The sequence below is a fragment of the Netta rufina genome, assembly GCF_964035555.1.
Source record: "Netta rufina genome assembly, chromosome: 23".
Classification (NCBI taxonomy): Eukaryota; Metazoa; Chordata; class Aves; order Anseriformes; family Anatidae; genus Netta; species Netta rufina.
Window position 1 is genome coordinate 5558522 of NC_140147.1, and position 20043 is coordinate 5578564.

General features: G+C 44.4%; 1 protein-coding gene across 7 annotated transcripts in view; it reads right to left on the bottom strand.

Annotated features, from left to right (window-relative positions):
* The window catches only part of PUM1 (pumilio RNA binding family member 1), a 71168-nt gene that overhangs the window by 14218 nt on the left and 36907 nt on the right, over positions 1 to 20043 (bottom strand). For 3 of the 7 annotated variants that reach the window (XM_084300662.1, XM_084300663.1, XM_084300661.1), the window contains exons 8-14: positions 18034 to 18127; positions 16578 to 16694; positions 11224 to 11375; positions 7951 to 8089; positions 6202 to 6345; positions 4960 to 5256; positions 2950 to 3186 (exon numbers count right to left, since the gene is read on the bottom strand). In XM_084300662.1, the coding sequence (XP_084156788.1) occupies positions 2950 to 3186; positions 4960 to 5256; positions 6202 to 6345; positions 7951 to 8089; positions 11224 to 11375; positions 16578 to 16694; positions 18034 to 18127 (1180 nt within the window). The remainder of the gene's footprint in view (positions 1 to 2949; positions 3187 to 4959; positions 5257 to 6201; positions 6346 to 7950; positions 8090 to 11223; positions 11376 to 16577; positions 16695 to 18033; positions 18128 to 20043) is intronic. The other 4 variants (XM_084300666.1, XM_084300665.1, XM_084300664.1 and 1 more) reach the window with 3 other exon arrangements.

Genomic DNA, 20043 nt, shown 5'->3' on the forward strand with positions numbered 1-20043 from the left:
GCTGTGGCACGGTCGTCTCTGAACAGACCGACAGGGGAAGACCGGGTTGTCTTTATAGTGTGTGGGATATATACAGAGAAATCCGTATCTGGGGAGCAACACGTGCACAGACGTCCCAGGACTCCAATGCAGAGGAGATGCTCGGAGTCCTGCTGTGGCCCTAACAACTGCTTCCTGTTTTCAAACACTAAGTCATCTTCCTAGTGCTTGCTGGGACACTTAAGACAGACGTTAAATTAAAAGAACTACTGATTTCAGGAAAAAATGACAAAAGGATGAGCAAAAAAATAAAACACACAGGGGAAGAAACATAGAAGCTGCTTTGTCTTTCCTAGGCTGCTTAGGAAAGACAAAGCACTTCCTAAGCAAGCTTCCAGTGGACTTTTTCAGGGCCCCCAAACTGCTCAGAAACATGGGAGTTGCCTGCGTGCACAGGGCAGAGCGGTGGAAAACAGGAAGACAGACAGACAGCTCCAAGACAGCCGGCAGAGAAGAGGGCCGGGCTGCCCAGCAGCTCAGCACCAGGCAGGTCCCACTGGGAAGCGCAGGAGCCAGCAGCCCCCAGGGCACCCCCAGTGTCCCCTGCCCGTACCACCCAGTGCCCCTGGTCATCAGTGACAGAACTGCTGCTGGCACTGCCTACATGAACTGATGGAGCTGTAACCTGGCCAAAAATAAATGTTACAATTCATTTATTTTTAAATAATGTATGTGGTATTTCAGAATTTTGATCAGTACCAGGAAAGGAGAGGAGCCCTGCTGCCTTCAGAGCCCCTCAGCACGTACTTACCGACAGCTGTTGTACCCCAGCTGCACGTGGTGCACACACCTTTGAGCTTAAAGCATGCGGTTAGCTCAGACTGCCTCCTTCTGCAGTTCTTCTTATAAGAACTGCCTGCACGGCTATTTCAGGTACTTGCAATTGCCCAGACATTTCACAAGGTCACTTTACAAGCCCAGAAAACACCTAACGCGACAAATACACACCGCTTTTCACAGCTATGAGCCTTCAGAAAGCCAGAGGAGCAGGAGCTGAATCGTTACTACTTCCACACAGCACACAAGCCCAAGAAATGATCGACTTTCACATCCATGAGACAGGACAAAGTCAAATCCACGGCTTACATGGCATTTAATTGTACATCTGCTGATGGTGAGCAGGATTTAACACCTGCTTACCTCACCGTGTAACCCTGAAATCAAACAGCTCCCCCATGTTGTGTCGTCTGCCCCCACGACACAGCGATAGGGCTGTTCTAAACCTGGCTGCCCTCATTTCCCTTTCTGCAAACACCACGTTTGCGTGTTCCCATCTGTCCTTTCATTTTTAGATATTTAGTAACTCTCCTCAGCCTCCATCACCAATGACTTTTGATATCACCCCAAAACAGGAAAGGGGCCTGCCTCAAGCTTCTTGTAGGGAAGTAGTAGTGTCAGGGCTGTTTTTATAGCATTAAAACTTACTTTAAAACCAAAGGAAATGGTGATTACATTCAGCACTAACATCTTATGCTATGGGTGGAAGATAACCTTAATAAAGCGACCTCTTACAGATTTCCAGGTAAAAACCACACTGAGCTACGAGATTTCTTTCGCAATAGCTCCCAAGCATGAAGTCAGGCACAGAGGACCCGTGGCTACAAGGAGAGGAGCGTTTTGTCAGAGTGGGAAGACCCAGGCTCACTGCTCGGGGGCACAGGCCATTTATGTAAATGGGAACTCTCCTTCCTTCCCAGTGTTTGTTCTTAGAACAGATTAACCTTTCTCTGATCCAGTTTTTAAGATTCATTCTTTTGTTTGCCTGCAGGGGCAACAGCCTTTTCCTAGTGCCAGAATCTGAATCTGGTTAGTCTTCAGCACTAATTTATCGTAGCCATTTAACTGTCAGCTTAAGGACCGTACAGCTGCATAAATAAAGCTAAAAGCCCTTCAAATTCTATTAAAGCTCTGAACAAGAGATGGTAAATCTAAAAATCATATTTGTTACCATTTCATGCAAACTTTTAGCCAGCATCAACACTGAACACATATGCTTGTGGTAAACAAATCTATCTGATGAGTAATAGCGTGTGTGCATCTAGGAAGCATTCTGATCACCCACATCCAGACTGATGCTTGACAAACAAAAAGTCATTTTTTAAACAACTGCTAAATTATTTGGTGCAAAGGCAAAGAATAACCCACCTTTTTTGTTTATGAGGCCCTGGAATGAACACTTCAGGAAGCTCAGATGAGCACTGCTTTGTTATTTAATATGTCCTTTATTCATTCTAAAAGATTTACTTCATTGTATGTAGGAGTTCTGGACCAATTGAAATTTCAAATGGAAGACATACGTTACTCTATGCAAGTGACTTTACCAAAATTAAGAAAGCCTCTGCTATGCACTGAGCTGCTTTTGATAAGGGCATACTGATGGGAATTTCTGAAAAGCAAACTCACAAAATCCTCCGCTAAAAGTTGAGTATCACTCCTGATAATGTTACCTATTTTGGTTAAAAGAAGCTGTATCCTAAGCTTGTTAATTACTCAATGGAAAATTTAAAACATTTGACAAGTTTAAGGGTGAGTCCTACATATCTATTCAACCCAAGGGTAACAAGCAACTGGTGCTGGTACTGAGATCTGTGCAAAAAAAATCTTTTTAAAGCACTTGTAAATGTTATCCAAAATTTAGAAATGAGGAAGCAAGCAGGCCATGCGTGTACCTTCCTGTCTGACAGCTCAGCTATTCAGAGAGGCACCGACACACAACACAGGTACTACAGATCCTGCCTCAGTGTTTCACCTACTTCTGCAAAATCAGGGAACCTCTCGCAGGACTAAGAGCAGCGACCAGACCGCAAGCACCTCACCCACCCAGCAGCGGGGGTGTTTGTGTCTCTGCCCGGCAGGAGAGCAGACCAGCAGCAACGTGCCGTGCTGGGGCAGCGGCCCTGGGGCTCTTACCCAGGTTTAGACTTGAAGAAGATCCGTGTGAGGATAAGGAAGGTGGTGGAGTCTGAGAGTGGCCAGGTCCTTGGCTGGGCAGAGGCATACCCACAGGTCCAGGAGACGAGGAAAACCCAAGGCCATTATAAAAACTGTGTCCTATGGGTGTCAAACTGCTGGATGTCCTCTTGTACAGGTCACTGCTCCCTGTGAGGGAGTCTCGGCGGGAGCCGCTGCCAGTGTTGGAGTTAGCAACTGGAAGGAGGACAAGAGCAGAAGTGAGTGAAGACAACAAGGGCCCGAGACAACCGGAGAGCTGGGGAGGCGTGCAAAACAGGCAAAAATAGAACAGCACCTATTAACAACGCCACTGCAGAAGGCTGTTGTTCTCCTACAGGTGGTGTATGAGCCCATGTGAAATGCATTTAATAAAGTCATGTTGCTAATGATCAAGCAGAAATCCTCAATTTAAATAATTAGCTTGAATCCTGTCTGTCTCGTATAGTTTAAGAGTTTTCATACTGAGAGAACACTTCCAGAAAAACAGCCCCAAAAACCTAAAAGCCGAAAGATCAAGAAGATACAAACTACCTACAGGAAGCGACAGAACGAGAAACAACAGTGAGCATTTTGGCTTTTGGGCACAACCACTTGCATTTTGCATCTGAACCCTCAAAAGAAAAGTCTGTGTACTTCAAAGGGCTTCTTCCCTACGCATATCACTTAGTACAACATAAGATACTGCATCACCCTACAAGCAGTGCCTCATACTTATCCTTTGGCCGTTAGAGCTCAAACAAATCCAACAAGAGATTTTGTCTATTAATGTTTAAGATCATGTACAGTTTCTTGGATGTTTACTTGGAATCCTTATTCTCACCTTTCACTGTACTAAAAGAGCTGAAGAGTCATTTCTTTTTACTCATTTGCATCCAGCTTTATTGAGATGGTAATCAGAATTCAAGCTAAACACAAAACTAATGTTTTTGAAGAGTTTACTTGCTAGCCAAATAAAAACCTCTTTAAAAACACTGTCTACTTGAGGAAAAAAAAAGTCATTTTTGCATTAAAATCTGGTTTAGTAAATAGTGGAATTGATAACAATTTTAATGATCTTTTTTTTTCCATGACTGTAAATAATTTCTAGAAGCAACAGCCTCACATTTTATTCATGGATTAAGGGAAAACCGGTTTGTGCATCTTGGCTTTGGGCAAACTAGTCACTGAATTCAATTAGTTGAATAAACTGGAATGGAAGAAGTGAATACTGCATTTACTTCATCCAAGATGGTTCACATTGGGATTAAGAAAAATATTTAGAATAAATTTATTTAAAATCGTGACTTGATGCAGTGACACTGTCTTTTTTTTTTGATGAACCAGGTTCAAAAGGCATGTTTTAACTTCCCCTTCAGACGGATGAAAGCAGGAAAGTTCAGGATATAATTACTACCTCTAAGACTAAGCAGCAATTAAAACAATTGTTCTACTTAAAAGGAAGAAAAAAGGAAAAAACCCCAACCCATAAACATCTTTCTGGGTTGGTTTTATTCTGAAAAATCTTTGTCTCCAACTGGCTAACAAACAAATCAGAACAAATCTGAACAAAGAAATGATGTGCATAATATTTCTTGCAACCACAAAAAGTGACTGGTTTTTGGGTGTATGATAGAAATAATGACCAGAATAAAGCATAGAAACCACCTCAAATAAAAAGAGTCTTTAAATTACAAAAAGCAAGTTACTTAGCCATTACTCTGAGGTAAGAGCTAGCACACACAGTTACCCCTCCAGAGCCCGTTCCTGTCAGTCCAGTATCTCCACCGAGCACATGCAAGTAAAGGCAAGGCAACCCAGAGCTGTTTAACATCTGTAGCTACAAGGGGATGGCTGATAATGCGCCAAACGCTTACAGCAAAATAACAAATTTGCCATGTTACCTCTACCACATTAGCTGCCAGAAGAAGTTTCAGCAGCCTGGACTGCCCATTTTTAAAGCCAAAGCTGTGACGAAGCTGCAGCTCCTACCTGCTGTTCCAAAGCCTCCCAGCGCCGACCCCAGCGTGGCACCGAGAGAGCTGCTGCTCCCAAACCCCAGGGAGGTGTTGGCAGGCTGGGCAGAGCCCTGAGAGAAGAGGGAGCTGCTCTGGGAATTGCTGCTGAGAGAGTTGTTGCCATAAAACGAGCTGGAGGCCAGGTTGTTGGTAGGCTGCTGCTGAGGCTGGGGCTGAGGCTGCTGCGTTCCCAGAGGGCGAAATGGTCCGTTTGTTGTTCCTGCCAGGCCACCAGCTGCACCACTGGCCGAAGCTGCAGCTGCTGCAACTGCTGTAGAGAAAGTAACAGCATGCAGAGTTTGCAAAATGTGTTTCTGTATCCATTTTGGAAGTTAAACCTCAGCAGGATCCTTTTATTTCCCACAGATTTTTTTTTCCCCCCTCAGCAAGAAAACCTCCCTTTCACATCAAAAATCTGTAAACATCTCTGTACTTTACACCTATGCTCCACAAGTCCTACACAGAGACACCAAACAACAACAATGCAAAGTTGTTATTGCTGCTGTTGGTATTATTGGAGCTACATATATCAAACAAAGTTCCCTTTCTCCTAAAAACTGAGATTCAAATCAATTCAGCCACACACAGAGTAATATCTAATCAAGAAACAAGTTTTGAAACAATCAGAATTGTCCTTTGGTGCATGAAACCAAACCCTGCAGTGTTAAGAACATCAAAACCAAATACTTCTGTTTTCCAGCCAGTTCTAAAGAAAAAGCAAAATGAGAGCTACAAGGAAACAATTAAAAAGCCCATTTCATAATCTGTTACCAGCACTGGCAAGGACTGCTTACACACACAGATTCTTGCTGAAAAATTCCTTTTAAAGCCTTGACCTCCCAAAAGAACCCCAATAAAATCCAACAAAACTCATGGCAAAGACCAGGCCCATAACATTGTATGCAAGTAAGGTGATCATCTGGGAGTTTCACACAGGCTAAAAGCCTTTTATTACGTGGGAAACTGGATGCCAGCAGACCAGTTTAAATAACTGTCACGAAACCCTGCAGAATAACACGGTCTAAGCCACGCTACCTCTCAGGGGGATTTCTCGAGGCTCAGCCCACAGTGAGTCCAGAGGAAGTTCTCAGCAACAATCCCTGCATTGGATCTCAGTGAGGGCAAGTGGATCATCATCGCCAGCAGGGCGCGGGGGGGCTCGGTCCCACTCCCCGCAGGTCGAGGCAGATTTTCACCTGGCTGGTCTGGGACTCACCTGCTTGTGCTGCAGAGGAGCTGATGATGACGGGCGCGGGGGCCACGAGACGCACAGGGGCCCCCAGGCCATTCCTGGCTCCTGCGTTCACCACGAGAGCACCCGTTTGGTCGTAGTACGCGGCAGGAGCCAGCACCGGGTAACCTGGGGGAAGGCACAGCACAGAGCTCACCAAGCAGCACAGCACACAGCTACCATCCGACTGACTGTTCAGAAACATTGTTAAAGGAAGATCACAACAGATAAAGCGAGAGAACAACAGTTTTGATTCTTGTTAAGCAAGATTGTTTAATTAACAGTTATATCCTGAATTATTCCACAACTTTCATACCTCCATGTCTACCTTACTAAGTCTTTCAGTTAGGGAAGATTTTTTTCCCCTGAAACTACTACACTAACATTATCCTCTGTGTAAATTCTGTTATCCAGAGAAAAAAATGTCTTAAAATACTACAGCACTATTTCTTTCCCCTGACAAGTACAGCCTGTGCTGGCACTTGTCACATATGTGAGCACACCGCACTTCCAACTCTCCCGCTGTATGCTGGAGGGGCTGTGTGCACACGTGCAAACAAGACACCAAACTTATCTAAGGTGCTTTTTTTTTTTTTTTTTTTTTTTAAAGATACATATTTATAATAAAGCACCCTTCAGTATTTATGAATACTCTTAAATATGCTGGTAACACACACAGCAGCAGACTTTCTATAGAGTACAACTGTTAATTTAGGTACCCAGCTCCAGAATCCCATAGTTTAAAACACCACACACACATAAGAAACCCACATTCACGAAAAAATTACATCATTCTCCACAGCGAGGTCACAAAGCAGAAATTGTTCTGTGGATATTTGTTCTGAAACTATGGCACCCAGAACCTCAGAAAAGCAGATTTAAGAAAATTCACAGATCACTTGAAAGCACATCTGCTGCTACTCACTGTGTAACTTAATATGGCAGCATTCTTTTTTAGCCATAAAACAACCATGAAGCAACGCTGTGACACTTCTAGAGGGAAGGTCTGAGGCCAAAATGATCCTGTTTGGTTACATTTGACCAACAGGACATACTTGCACATTATTCAAAAAATACTTACGTATGCCCTTGGTCATTACAACCACATCCTGTATAACCGACGTCTTACCATTTGTACAGCCTCACGGATCAGAGCTAAGGCTTATATTGCAGCTTCTCTCTCGCAGAACAATAAATTATAACAAACCCCTGCCTTTGTCTCTTTTTCTCATTTTTTAAGCCACCAGTTTTTGTCTGGAAGAAATTACGAGGAGGAAGTCCTTAATCTGTTAAAGTCTAACACCCACCAGGATGCAGAGACAAGGCTAATGAACACGACTAAGGTGTCTCGGTGGTCTTAAAATAAAGATCACATAAGCTAGCATAAGCCACAGAAAAACCTGAAGACAACTTTCCATAGAAGCCATCAATTCTTTTGGGTAGGCAAGCAGCTAACGTGCCAGTACAGCAATCCAGTTGATAACATTTGTTTCATCCGTGGCACAGGGACCCGAACCCTGCTTTCACTTAACTGCGGCACAGGTAGCTCTGCTCGCATCTAACAGCCTCTCCAAAACGCCCTGGATACCCACAGATTAAAACCTACCAATACTGTAATAAAAACAAAACACTGCTGAGCACCAGGCAAACGTGACACCATGCAGAGACACAAAATGTAATTTTCGTGGATCTCGCTGGGCACTGGAGAAGTCACAGCCCCCTCGGGCTCCCTACCTGGCATCCCTGCTGCCAGCCCTTGTCCAAAGGCAAGGGCAGAGTTGACGGCTGCAGCAGCCACCAGCGGATCAGTCTGCTGTCCCTGCTGGTTCTGATTTGGGGTCAAAGGACGCTGACTGGCTCCTCCACGGAGAACCTGAAGAAAACAGAGGAAAATCAGCCTGTTTAGCTCGAGCCCCAGGAGTAAACCACGATAACCAGACACTTGCAGGACACCAGCAGCAACCTACTTTAAGTTCTTGCACGCAGCAGCAGCTGTGTCACAACCAGTGTGTGACAACCCCTTCCCTTTACTTGGAGAAATCCTGCCTTCTCCATCAGGACGTTTTAACACTATCACCATGGGTAAATGCATAGGACCCGATGGAAACAATACACCCTTTGTCAGGCTCCCTGAGCATAAACTGGAAGAGCTTCATTTTCTGACCTTTTTCATTTCGTGACATACCTCCAACACTCATCCTCTGTCAGAAGTGTCTGCGAGCCTCTGTCCCATTACAGATGGCATTCGGTCTCTGCCAGAAAGGCCCACTTGAGCAGAAACCTTAAAAGCCTGACTTTGGAGCTGTGGGCTGATGACACGAGGTGACCTGGGTTTTTCCAGCCACCATAGAGAATGGTGACCCAGTGACACGACACTTACTCACTGGAAATAATGACCAGAGATCACACACTGGCTTTGTGTATGTAGCTCTTGTGGTTTAAGCACATGTTGCTCTCAGAGGGGAAGATGGCAAACTGACCTTTCCTGTAATTACCTGCGACAGGCTTTGTTTGCAAAAGCCTTTTACTCAGTGGTGATGCAAGAGTCTGCACCCACTTGCGAGGTCAGCTTATTAAAAAAGCTGTCCCCTGGTACTCAGCACGTCTGGTTGCAGAAATTAACATCGTGTGTGTTACCCGATAAAGTTATTTAAAGGAAAAATTACTCCGTGCACAGAGGCTGGGAGAGGATACTGAAGCCAATAGATTTGGAGACATCCCAGAGTCAGCTATGGCTGTCAAAGCCTGAATGTGAACTCCTAACCTGGGACAATTCCTAGGCTGGAAACGAGCTGCAGCTCTCGGTAAGCAGGCACAGCACACGGGCACTGCAGAACGCGTGTGATGGACGACGTGCTGCAGAAGTGAAACGCTGGCATGTTTATAAATACACCCCCCTGTGTAAGACGTCGTGAGCATCACAAATCGACTGTCCATAATCATCATTCTAGGTTTCTAAAACACGTGCCTCAGCACTTCTTTGAAGAATTTCATCCAAAATTACCCACTCATCTTCTTACAGAGGGAAGGCCTGCATTAAAAACAATACACACAATCCCCACTCACACCTGCTCCGTGGCTATGAAGTAATGAAAAATATCACCAAGGCTACCATGATTGATATGTGTTGTTTTAATAGCTTAAGCCTGTGCAGAAGCTCTCAGAACATACCTATTTAAAGGGGAAAGGCTCCCAGTCTGAATGCCAAAGCATAGATGTGCCACACTCAACTCCGTTTACCTGGGTGCACGGATGTGTGCAGAAGGGCTGCTCAATGCGCTCCTGTCAGTGACCTGCCAGGTGGGGAGGTTTGATGATTAACTTTGTCAGGAGCAAAGTGTTCTCCTTCTGGTCACTGGTCCAGAATCATTGGTGTGAAAACATCACTGCTTTTATTATCTGAAAAGGCCTTATAATACTACACAACCGCTTTTTTGCTTTAGATTTTTTTGTTTTGAAGCAGAAGCTAATAAATGCAGTTACCAATTGCAATCTTCTCCGAGGGCTGAAATCTCCAAAGTACAAGCACCAGAAAGGAAGGCTCTGCGCTGCTACGACGCAAGCTCCTCGCTTTTCAGTCAGATAATGAACCCATTTTGTTTCCAAGCAGGAACTACCGTGGGACAGCAGCTGATAACACTGTGTAAAGCCAGCTCCAGGAGGCCCAGTGCTTTAACCAAACAGCAGACAGCTGGGCAGCAGAGGCAGCCAAGTAACAGGAGCCCAGGCCAGCTCCTGACACCTGCCCTGCAGACCCCTCCTTTGGCGTGAAAGGGGAGAAGTGGAATATATCTGAGCACGTCTAATGGGAGCGCAGCCCAACGCAGTGACAGCACAGCGCCTCTAATCCTTTAGCACCTGAGTTGACTACAGAGCTTTAGTAGCAATAATTACACTTTTACCATTGATTTATTGTGAAAGTTTTGTTGTTGTTTTTTTTTAGTGCCAGTATAAACAGCAACTTGACAATTTTTGGGGGTGGGTGGTCCTTTAGGGTCCCAGGATTTGGACTCAGTGATCCTTGTGGGTCCCTTCCAACTCAGATATTCCACGATTCCATAGTTTTATGATTTGCACTCCCATACTCTTTAATGAAAAGCTGAATTACACTTTTACATTTTTTATATATATATAAATTGTTCTGTATTAATTCTCAAAGCAGTCTCATTTTCCACCTTTTCCTCCAGCAGTTGCTGAATTCAAGTGTCATCTGCAGAGTTACAGCTATGATTAAATACCAGACATTCAAAATGCTTATTTTACTTAACTGAAATTAAGATTTACTAGATAAAAATTAAGATTTACCTAGGTTGATTTTTCTAGTTCAGAACAAAAATGGACAAAGAATTGCAAAAAACGTATTCTTTTACTCTTCTGTTGGAAAACATACAAGCTATGTAAGCCAATATTCTGCCCCTGCCAAGAGATTAAGACAAAACAGTTGGATGGTGCAAACCCCACCAACCTCATTTACAAAGCGTGTAAGCAGGAGCGTCCCCTCATCAGCCCTTCGTTGCCTGTTTTGTGAAATGTAAACGCCATTTAAACAACACACACCTACCTCTATATTCAACTCTAACATACTTATAGGGTAACAACTGATCACACCAAAAAAATCCTTAATTTTGTCCTTTTAGGTGTTAAATTCTTCTATTTTTGTGTGACTAAAGCATAACAGCTGTAGGCTTAGCCTTATAAAAATAGCAAGTTCAGTGTTTTCTTTTCACACAACTTTTGTTTCCAAGTCCTCGCACAGATACCAAACTAATTCATTTTGCTGTTATTTTGACCCTTTTAAATCTAGTCTTGACGGGAAAAGCATCATCCTGAAGATGAGAGCACACCACTTACTGACAGCTAGTATTTGACGGGCATTTTCATCCTCTCCGGGGCCTTCAACATGAAAACCAATTGCGTGGTGATAATTTCTGCTCGCACGCCAAGGACACGTGTTTGCCAACAAATGGCTGCAAATGACTTCAGGTGCAAAAGCATCCGCCCACTTACCTGTTGCTGGCCCTGCTGGGTTTGCTGAGTGGTCTGCTGATTTGCCGAGTTAGTCGCAGCGGCAGCTGCAGCCGCTTGCTGTTGGAAGAGACTGGCAGGATAAACTCCCCAGGGCGTAACTCCATAGTACTGGTGAGGGACAACCGCAGGGCCTAAAACGCCAAGGGAATCAGTGAGCTTGTGGAGTGTCACAGCCGTCACACAGCAAACGGTCACCAAAAATACCTGCACCTCATGCTTGGTTTAACAAAGCCTATTTCAAGGTGATCTGCTTTAAATCCTTTGCAAATACGAAGGCATTCTGCCATTTGCATTATTCATTTTAAGAGAGCTTACAAGTCAGACCTGAAATTTCATCTTTACTCGCTTTTACCTTACCAGATGAAGTCCAATTCTGCTGCCGGTGATCCTGCTGAAATTCCACGTTTTTATTGTTGAACCCTAATTACATAGTGAAGCACCAAAACTTTTTTTTTTTTAGCCTCTAACAAAAAGGAGAAGGAAATTTGTTTAAGCACAACAGAGATGTGCAAGTCTCTCCTGATCTCAGCTGACACTCACGGCTCAGTAACATCGATCATCAGATCTCCAAGAAATAAATTTTAAAAAATCCCTCTTCATAGCTGGATAGCATCAATTCGCAAGTGTCTAAAATGCCATTCCTCTAGCCACCGAGTCCTACCTTGTATTCACAAATAACCATTAAAGAGCCCAGAAGATCCTGTATCTTTCACTATTCCACTGTCCTTGAACTGCTGGCTACATTTAAGGGACTTTAAAAAAATAATAATAATCTTGGAAAACAGAGAAAACATAAAACACAAGGAATCTTCAGAAGTTCTCAAGCCTCAGGACATCGTACCCTTAATTTTGTGATAATAAAACAGCAGAACATATCCTTAACCAATTCTGGCTGGTGAAGAACTGCGATAACATAGCAGAAGAAACAAGTCCTTGGCGCTGAGCAGCGGGGTCCCTCCCACCAACTAACACCTATGTGAATCTAATAATATTTTTAATATGCCTGCTCTGTATCTTTTGGAAAGGTCAGCGGAGGAGGAGAAGTATTTCCTTAGCTTTTCAAGCACAACACCTATCCCATGATGTGTGGCTTCTTTCCCCACAGCAAAAGCACCTTACAGCAGGGGAGCCTTTTAGGATAGTGCCACATGGTCAACACTGTCGAATAAACAAGTAGTTAGTGAATTTGAACCACAGTTGTTCTTAGATGAAGAAAAAAAACCTATTTTAAGAGAGTTAGCATTTGAGTTCTAACTAAGTCATTTAAGTATCACTGTTAGTTATGTCTTACAAGTCACTGCACCAGAGAACAGATTTAACCCCACCAGCCCTGCCCTTCCTGACCTGAGCAGCTCCAGACACGCAGTTATCGATGGCTCACACCCTGTTTGCATCCAGCTAACACAGATCAGATGCAAAACGCTGGGGTGGTTCTGCACTCCAGAGAAAACAGTTCTCAGTGCTCCATCACATACAGGGAACTGGTTTGCCTCTGTCCTTGGGCTACTGGGAAGTTGCTGCGATACACCTTACCTGGGCAGAATTTGGGCAGCTCTCTGGGTTATTTTAATCTCGGTTTTAATTATCAAGCAAGCATAGTCTAGAGTGTTTTCTTTTTACCCTCCTAGTTAGAGATTGCTCATCAGATCTGCAAAAGCCTTGGGTGTTTAAAAGGAGAAGAGACAAGTCCTTTGAAGTCTGCAGGTAGCTAGGCTTAAAAGAGCTGCAGGTATTTCTGCAAGTCTGGCTCAGCTGAGTACTCGATGAGGTTCTCATTACTGAACCACGTTCTCAGTGAGGGCAAGTGTGTCATCATCGCCAGACATAAAAAAACCATGCGAAGTGTTTCTTTACTGCAGATGTTACACCTGCTTTTACACTTATTAATGATACACACACACGAGAAAACAAAAGCCATTTAGTGTCTTTGCAATCAAATGTTCCCACTACCGTGTCTCACTTACTGGCCACAGACACCCACAAATACTTCTTCCAGGAAACACCAGGAAAAACATATCAAAGTGTGTTCGGGGCAGGCTTTCCCCTTTTACTCTCGGCCTTCCCTCTCCAGTCACTTTAAGCAGAAGCCGTAGCTGCTCTCAGCAGAGCTGCACCAGACGTGCCGGGATTCCTGGACCTAGTGAACACCCAGCTACAGAGCCTCAGGTACCCCATGTCTGAAAATGCGAGGCTGCAAACAGCAGCTTTATCAAATATTTACAGCTTGTGGGCTGACGGCTTCAGAATTAACAGTAGGGCAACCACGGACATCCCAGGAGTCCCAGGAGTGGTGACTTTTTAGGGAGGGAGGGAGGAACAGCTCAACTCCAAGGCTCTTGTGCAGCCCCGTGCAAACCCTCTGGGGCCAGCACCAATCCAGACCAGGAGAAGCACCCTTGCACGACCCCGTGCCCAAGGCAGCTGGGGAAGATCCAGCTGTGCGTGCTCCCCAAAGCCCGGTCCCAGGCACTATGTGCATGCAACCATACCCGCTTCCAGCTCCAGGCTGGCTCTGCAAGGGACACAGCTCGGCACCAAGTGAACGAGGCTTCCAAGAAACCCAAGCTTGAGAAGCCCGGCACAGACACATCCGAACAGACTCTACCTTCAGTCTAGGAGCACTGTTTTTCCTGCGTGCAGATTATTCCAGCATCCACTTTTCTACAAAGAACAGAAACACTTTTCCACCTGTAACGCATCACCTCAGAAGGAATCAACATTCTCCAACTTAGAGGGAAAATCTAAAGGCGAAATTTCTTTTTCTGTTGTTGACATCTCTCTCAAGTGACAGAAGACAATTTCACAACACTTCCTAAAGCCAGCAGCATCTTCCCCAAAGTTTAAACTCACAAGCTATTCTCCTAGGTCTGCGATGCCCTTCCCTCTATTCAAATTTGCTCTTCTTTTAAGTGCTGCTATTGTTGAGAAGAAAAGAGTATTATCACAGGGCTGACAGCCTTACAATCATGAAAAAGCTGCCATAATGATCGAATCTTAATTGGCAGAATCATCTCTGCCATAAAACACACAAAAGTTTCCCCTCCACTCTTAAGAGAAGCTGTGAACAATAGGCTACCGACAACTCCAAACTCATTTCTTCCATCTCATTAACTTCTCCAAGTCTTCCCAATTTAATGCTCCCATACAAATCAGGAAGGCTGTCTGCTAGGCTTGTAACTCTGAACAGCTAAATAGTTCCACCCCCCTGCAGTGCATCACTCACTCTTATTAGAGAAAAGGCTTTCCAAACAGCTCTGAGTCTAGACAGAAGAGGTGCCTTCGCTAAAACAAACACCACCCAGAAGCAAAGTTTGTTGCATTGCCATTTTTAGCCGAGTCCAAAGCCCAACAGGACAGACCAAGTAACTCACATCTCAGAGCTGTAACGCTGTGAGCACACTGCAGTACGTTACACACTTTCACTTTGTTTTCAAGAGCCATGAAGTTTAAAAATTATTCAGGTCGAGACTTTCCTGCCAGTTTTTGGGAAGCTTCAGCTATCCTGGGGGGGATTTTCTAGTTCAGATTTATAAGGCCTCAGTCAGAGATTCAGGCATTTGCAGCTTCAACACTGCTGAGAAAAGGGTGGGAGGGGAAAGGGGGGGCTGAGAACACCCTTGCCATTTCCTAGAAATCCAGCAGCAGTTACACGTGGTCTTTCTATGAAAAGAAGACCCTGTCCTCCTGCTCCGCTGCACTTCAGCGTCCTGCTTAAGAACAAACACCAGCTTTAGGCACATTAAGGTGACACAAGAAGGCCACCCAGAAGCCTCTTCCTATAATACTTCCTTAGGAAGTGCTCCACAGCACTCTGCTGACTGTAACTGGCCCTGATCCCATTCCAGCACCCTCTTCCCCAGCAAGGCCTGCCTACAGCTCCCTACATTTTCCACAATGAGTTCAGGTCATTCATTCATTGTTATGCTTTCTTCATCACGTGCTGATTTATTGACTCCTGGACTATTCGAAATATCCTTGTACTCTAGCTCTTGGCTTTCCTCCATTTAATCCCAGCATCATCTGTTTGCCCACAACATGCTGCTACTTACACTTATCTTTCATTGCCATTATGCAATCAGCATACAAAATTCACAACAGCCAAAGAAGTCCAAAGCTCACATCTTTGAATTACAAACTCGATTCCTTACATAATTCCCTGTGATCTATTAAAAATGCCATACAAGCAGGTAGCACTTGCTAAAATCCCATTTCAAAGCCTGACCTGACACTGGCCCCAAAGCTTAGAAGCTCAGCAGCACGTACCTAACTGCTAAAGCTGTAAGGAGTCACAGCCCAAACCTACAATGCTGTCTGACAGAGCGCTCTGCTCACGTACACCCAAGGTTTCACAGTTCCCATTGGGCACAAACTATCTCACAGCAGAAGAGGTTTGCAAGGAGCAAGCAAGTGGAACGCGGCAACGGTGTGCAGCCTTCACTACAAAATAACCACTGCTCTCAGCTAAGTGGCTTCTATTTAAAACTAAGGCGGCTTCCACTCCAGGTGGCTCAAAAAAAGTGAAGCATGATTATAAAAATACTCTTCTGAAAGTACATTCTTCTTTTGTCCTCACCGCTAAGGCCAGAACTTTGTGGCATATGCAGTAGAAGTTCAACGTGCAATGTGTTCTTCACACCGTCTGATAAGCTGTTTTCCTGAGCTGTCATCTCGAGATACAACAATTTTGGCTACGACAGTTGGAAAGAATTTGGAAACTGATACTTGAACGTTTGGGAGAAAGATCCTGCACAAAGCCTAGAACCACCATCTTTGCCTGCCATCTGGAAAGCGACACACTCATCACGTAAGCCTCACAGCAGACACGGGATGTTTTCACCTACACGATCTAAAAAGCATACATTTTTAAGAGGCAGCGAGCAAAGGGAAAAGGTATCGTTTGCAGGATACACTGCAGTAAATCAAGCTAAGTAGCAACAAGATGCAATATTCCTGGCAGGAAAACACATCCTCCATCTTCATAGCATTTAAAAAGTGTATTTATAAAGGTATCTTTCACTACTGTCAGTTACCAAAGCGTCCCAAACATGTAACAACATTTATCTCTGCAAGTGCTTCACTTCAGATTTGCTCTGCTTGTTTATCCTCAGCAGAAAGAGAGACCACAGCAAGTGCTATACAAGAATTATCACATTTAATCTACAGAAAACAGGGTTTCCGAGACAAATTCCGCTTCAACTCCACAATGATATACAATTATCTCCCTGCGGAAGTTACAGTGTACTAATAATTTATTGCCACAGTCAGCAGAGTCTCAAGAACAGTTTTGGTACAGAACATGGCAAGGAATGCACAGACAACTGGAAGTACCTCACCTAACGTTGCAGCTGCTGCAAGTCCGGCTGCGTAGGGATCCGTGCCTGGAGGAGCGGCGCTGATGATGTATGGATTGGGGACAAAGGCAGCAGGAGCTAAACCTGCTGAAAACATACCTGTCAGTAAAAACAGACTTGACTAGAACTGAAGCCCTACCAAAATACCTCTGGCTATTTGGCTGACAAATTGTCTGACTGAACAGTGTGGAAGAAAGGCTCATGTTGCTTTAGGATTTTCAAGCTTTTTATAGGTTGCTCTCTATAGGCCTCTGTGTTTCCTAGAGTCTTATTATAGGAAACTACAGAGAATACGGTTTACATTGAAAAATCAACCTAATTCTAACACCGCAGTGCCCCATAAGGAAGGCTAGATTGGCAAAACAGTCTACATATAGTACCCATACCTGCTAGGGTACCTCTGCAGTGCAGATAAACCCTCACTGTTTAAGTGCTTATTAACAGCAGCTAGATATGAAGGCTATCTAATTGCTTGTTTGGAGTAGCAAGTTAATCAAGAACCAGTTTAGCCTACTTTCTGAGCTCCAGGCCAACTACACAATACCAGCACTCAATGCATTACTTTGGAAGGAGCTCAGCAATGTATGGACAGCATCACGGCACTGACAGTGCCTGCAGGCATTACCTCCTCTGCAAGGAAAGAGTTAATCATTAGAGAAATTACTGGTGGCCACGTAAAGGTGAAGAAGAATAAGTTAAAGCCGAAGAGCTTAATTCAGCTCTATCCCTGAACTCCAAAAACTACAGAACTGCATTGCACAGAGCTGAGAGCCACAACACATTTGTATTGGGCTTCTGGGTACCAAGAACTACCGATTAATTTGCCTATTGTGCTAAAAAACATTTAACCTTGAGATAGTTCAACTCTAATCATCCAGGAGTAGACCCTTTCACAGTTCTCTTTCTCTGCAGAGGATCAAGTGCTTTCTTCCCAGTCAATCCATACTGTTTTAATGATACGGATCATGTGCTTGCATAAATTACAGCTTTAAGTTAAAGTCAGACCCCAGGCAGCCAAAAATTCTACCCTGCAATAATTTAAACATGAGTTTTAAAGCTGAACCACAGGAAGCACATTCAGGCATCCACTGGACTGAGCATTTTTCCCCTCACTTCACTATGCTGCTCAGCCCAATTCATAGCAAGCAAGCACTTCAAAATGCTCTCATTACTGAACAGCACTCTCAGCAAGAGCGAGTGTCGTTCCTTCCAGACAAGAATGCTCTAGAGCTTTTAAAGTGCACAAAAGACATCTCCAGAATTTTTCAAGTATATCTTCAAACAATATTCTTCTGCTTATATGTCAAGTACTTACCAGTTGCAAAAACATGTTTAGGATTCTCTAAAATCGGCCCAATCTTTTTTCCTGCCATTTTCCCAGGACGTTGAGGGCTAAAAGACATCTAGTACAAGGTAACGTATCGAGTGCTAGACTTACCTATGTGAGGCTGATGGGCAGCTGCCAATGCATATTGCTGCTGCTGGGCTGCTGTTAGTTGTTGGACAGCAAGTGCATTCGGTCTTTGGAACAACTGAAGGGACAAAAGAACAAATAGGATCCTTTACTCATGCACAAAAAGCATTCTCTCAGTGTCTTTTACAGCAATCCCTTTATACTAGATTCATTTCCACAGCCACAGCCACTCCTCTTTAACAGGAAACATCTCAAAGTGAAATGACAAAACCGTATTTGAAACCAATTGCCCACAATAATCCGCCTAAAAAGAAAGCATTTCTGAAATACAGCTGAGCCCTACCCAGGGTTTTCTCTGCTCTCTGCACGCTGCCCAAAAGCCTCGCCTTCCCAGCTCCGCAGGCACACGCACCCCTCGCTGCAGCAGGGGGACCACTGGTGGCTGCCACAGCCTCTCTCAGAGCTCCAACAGCACCAGGTACACCGAGAACACAGCTGCAGCACCAGGCAGCCCAAGCTGCTTTCAGAGATGCTCTGAAACGGCCAGCGAGACACCAGCATGGTGTAAAGCTTGGAGTGGGAGAGATGATAGACTCGGGACAGCTTCGGAGGTCCTCCAGAGTCAGGAGCCCACAGCCCCTTGGACAAATGAGGGACAAAATGCTTTTTTCTTTCCATTCTTGCCCAAAATCACCTACATAAATCCAGGCGAGGAGCATGAATTCTTCTTTGCCCACAGTCAGAAAACAGCCCCTGGGACTTTCTGGTTAAGTCACCCAAGGCACATACAAGTTTGCCAACTTAATGTTCACTACAGCCTTTAGGAGCGACGTGCAGTGTTACTGAGACACTGCATAAACTTACTGAACTTGCTAAACTTATTTCCCCGTCTCCTGTGCCCAACTAGATGTCTCTACGCAAACATAACTCCCTGAATCAAAACCTCAGCAGACCACTGCTCATCTCCAGTAAAAACATTTAAAGCACATGCGGACGGCCACTCTGAACTAGCCAGAAGCAATGTTCATACCCATTTATTTCCAAAAGTGATCATTTTTGAAGTGTGAATGACTCCATGAGCTGCTGTGATAAGTGTTTTCTCTTTCTAATCACCTGGAAATAAAAGGGGCCTAAACGCTACAGAGTTTTCACACCTATTATCTCTGCCCTCCTCTCAGGTCTCCAGCAAGACAGCCAAGCTGCAGTTGTCAGAAGCTGCAATAATAATTCCGCCCAGATTTCTGGCAGAAACTTGCAGCTATCAACAAGGACAGAATCAGTTCGGAAGCAAGGGGCTTTGTAAGTGAAAATTGGACACGGTTCTCCTAAGAAGATAAGCAACTGTGCTTTTTAAGGAGAAAATGTGGGGGGAAAAAAAAAAAAAAAGTAATAGTCTATTTTAGGTTCCAAAGGAGAAACAACATGCAACAGATCAGACCCAGATTTAAGAACTGGAAACTCAATACCTGGGGGTCACAACCTATGCCTTCCCTAAAGGCTGCTTACCCCAAACATGCCAGGACGGCTCCACATGTCCAAGGAGGGCCCTAATGCTGCTCATGGAAAATGCATCAAATCCACAGGTCTTTTCTCACCTCCCCAGGCCTAACCTCAGAAAACATTCCTAGCAGTCTTTACTCAGAAAACATTCCCCCTGCCTTTCATTCTTTTTAATTAAACACCATTCAACAATACTTTATGCTTACACAACGCTGAGTGCTTGCAAGGGGTGTAATCTTCACTAATATATCATCTGTCATTAGCAGCTGGATCAAATACTTAGTGACATCTCTTAGTTAAATAAAGCAAGCACATCGCGGACACCGTGACCTCCAGGAAATGGACTGAAGGGTAGCGGCGCTGTAGGAGTCTCCAGCAGCATGTCGCTGGGATCAGAACCAGCAGAAGAGTTTAAAAACAAAACAAGAAACAACCTTCAACTGCTTCATTGCTCTAGACACATCTAGAACAGCCGTGCTTGCTTTTGTGGTCTGCTTTTGGGCTGAATTCAGTGATCAAATATTCTAGCTTTCT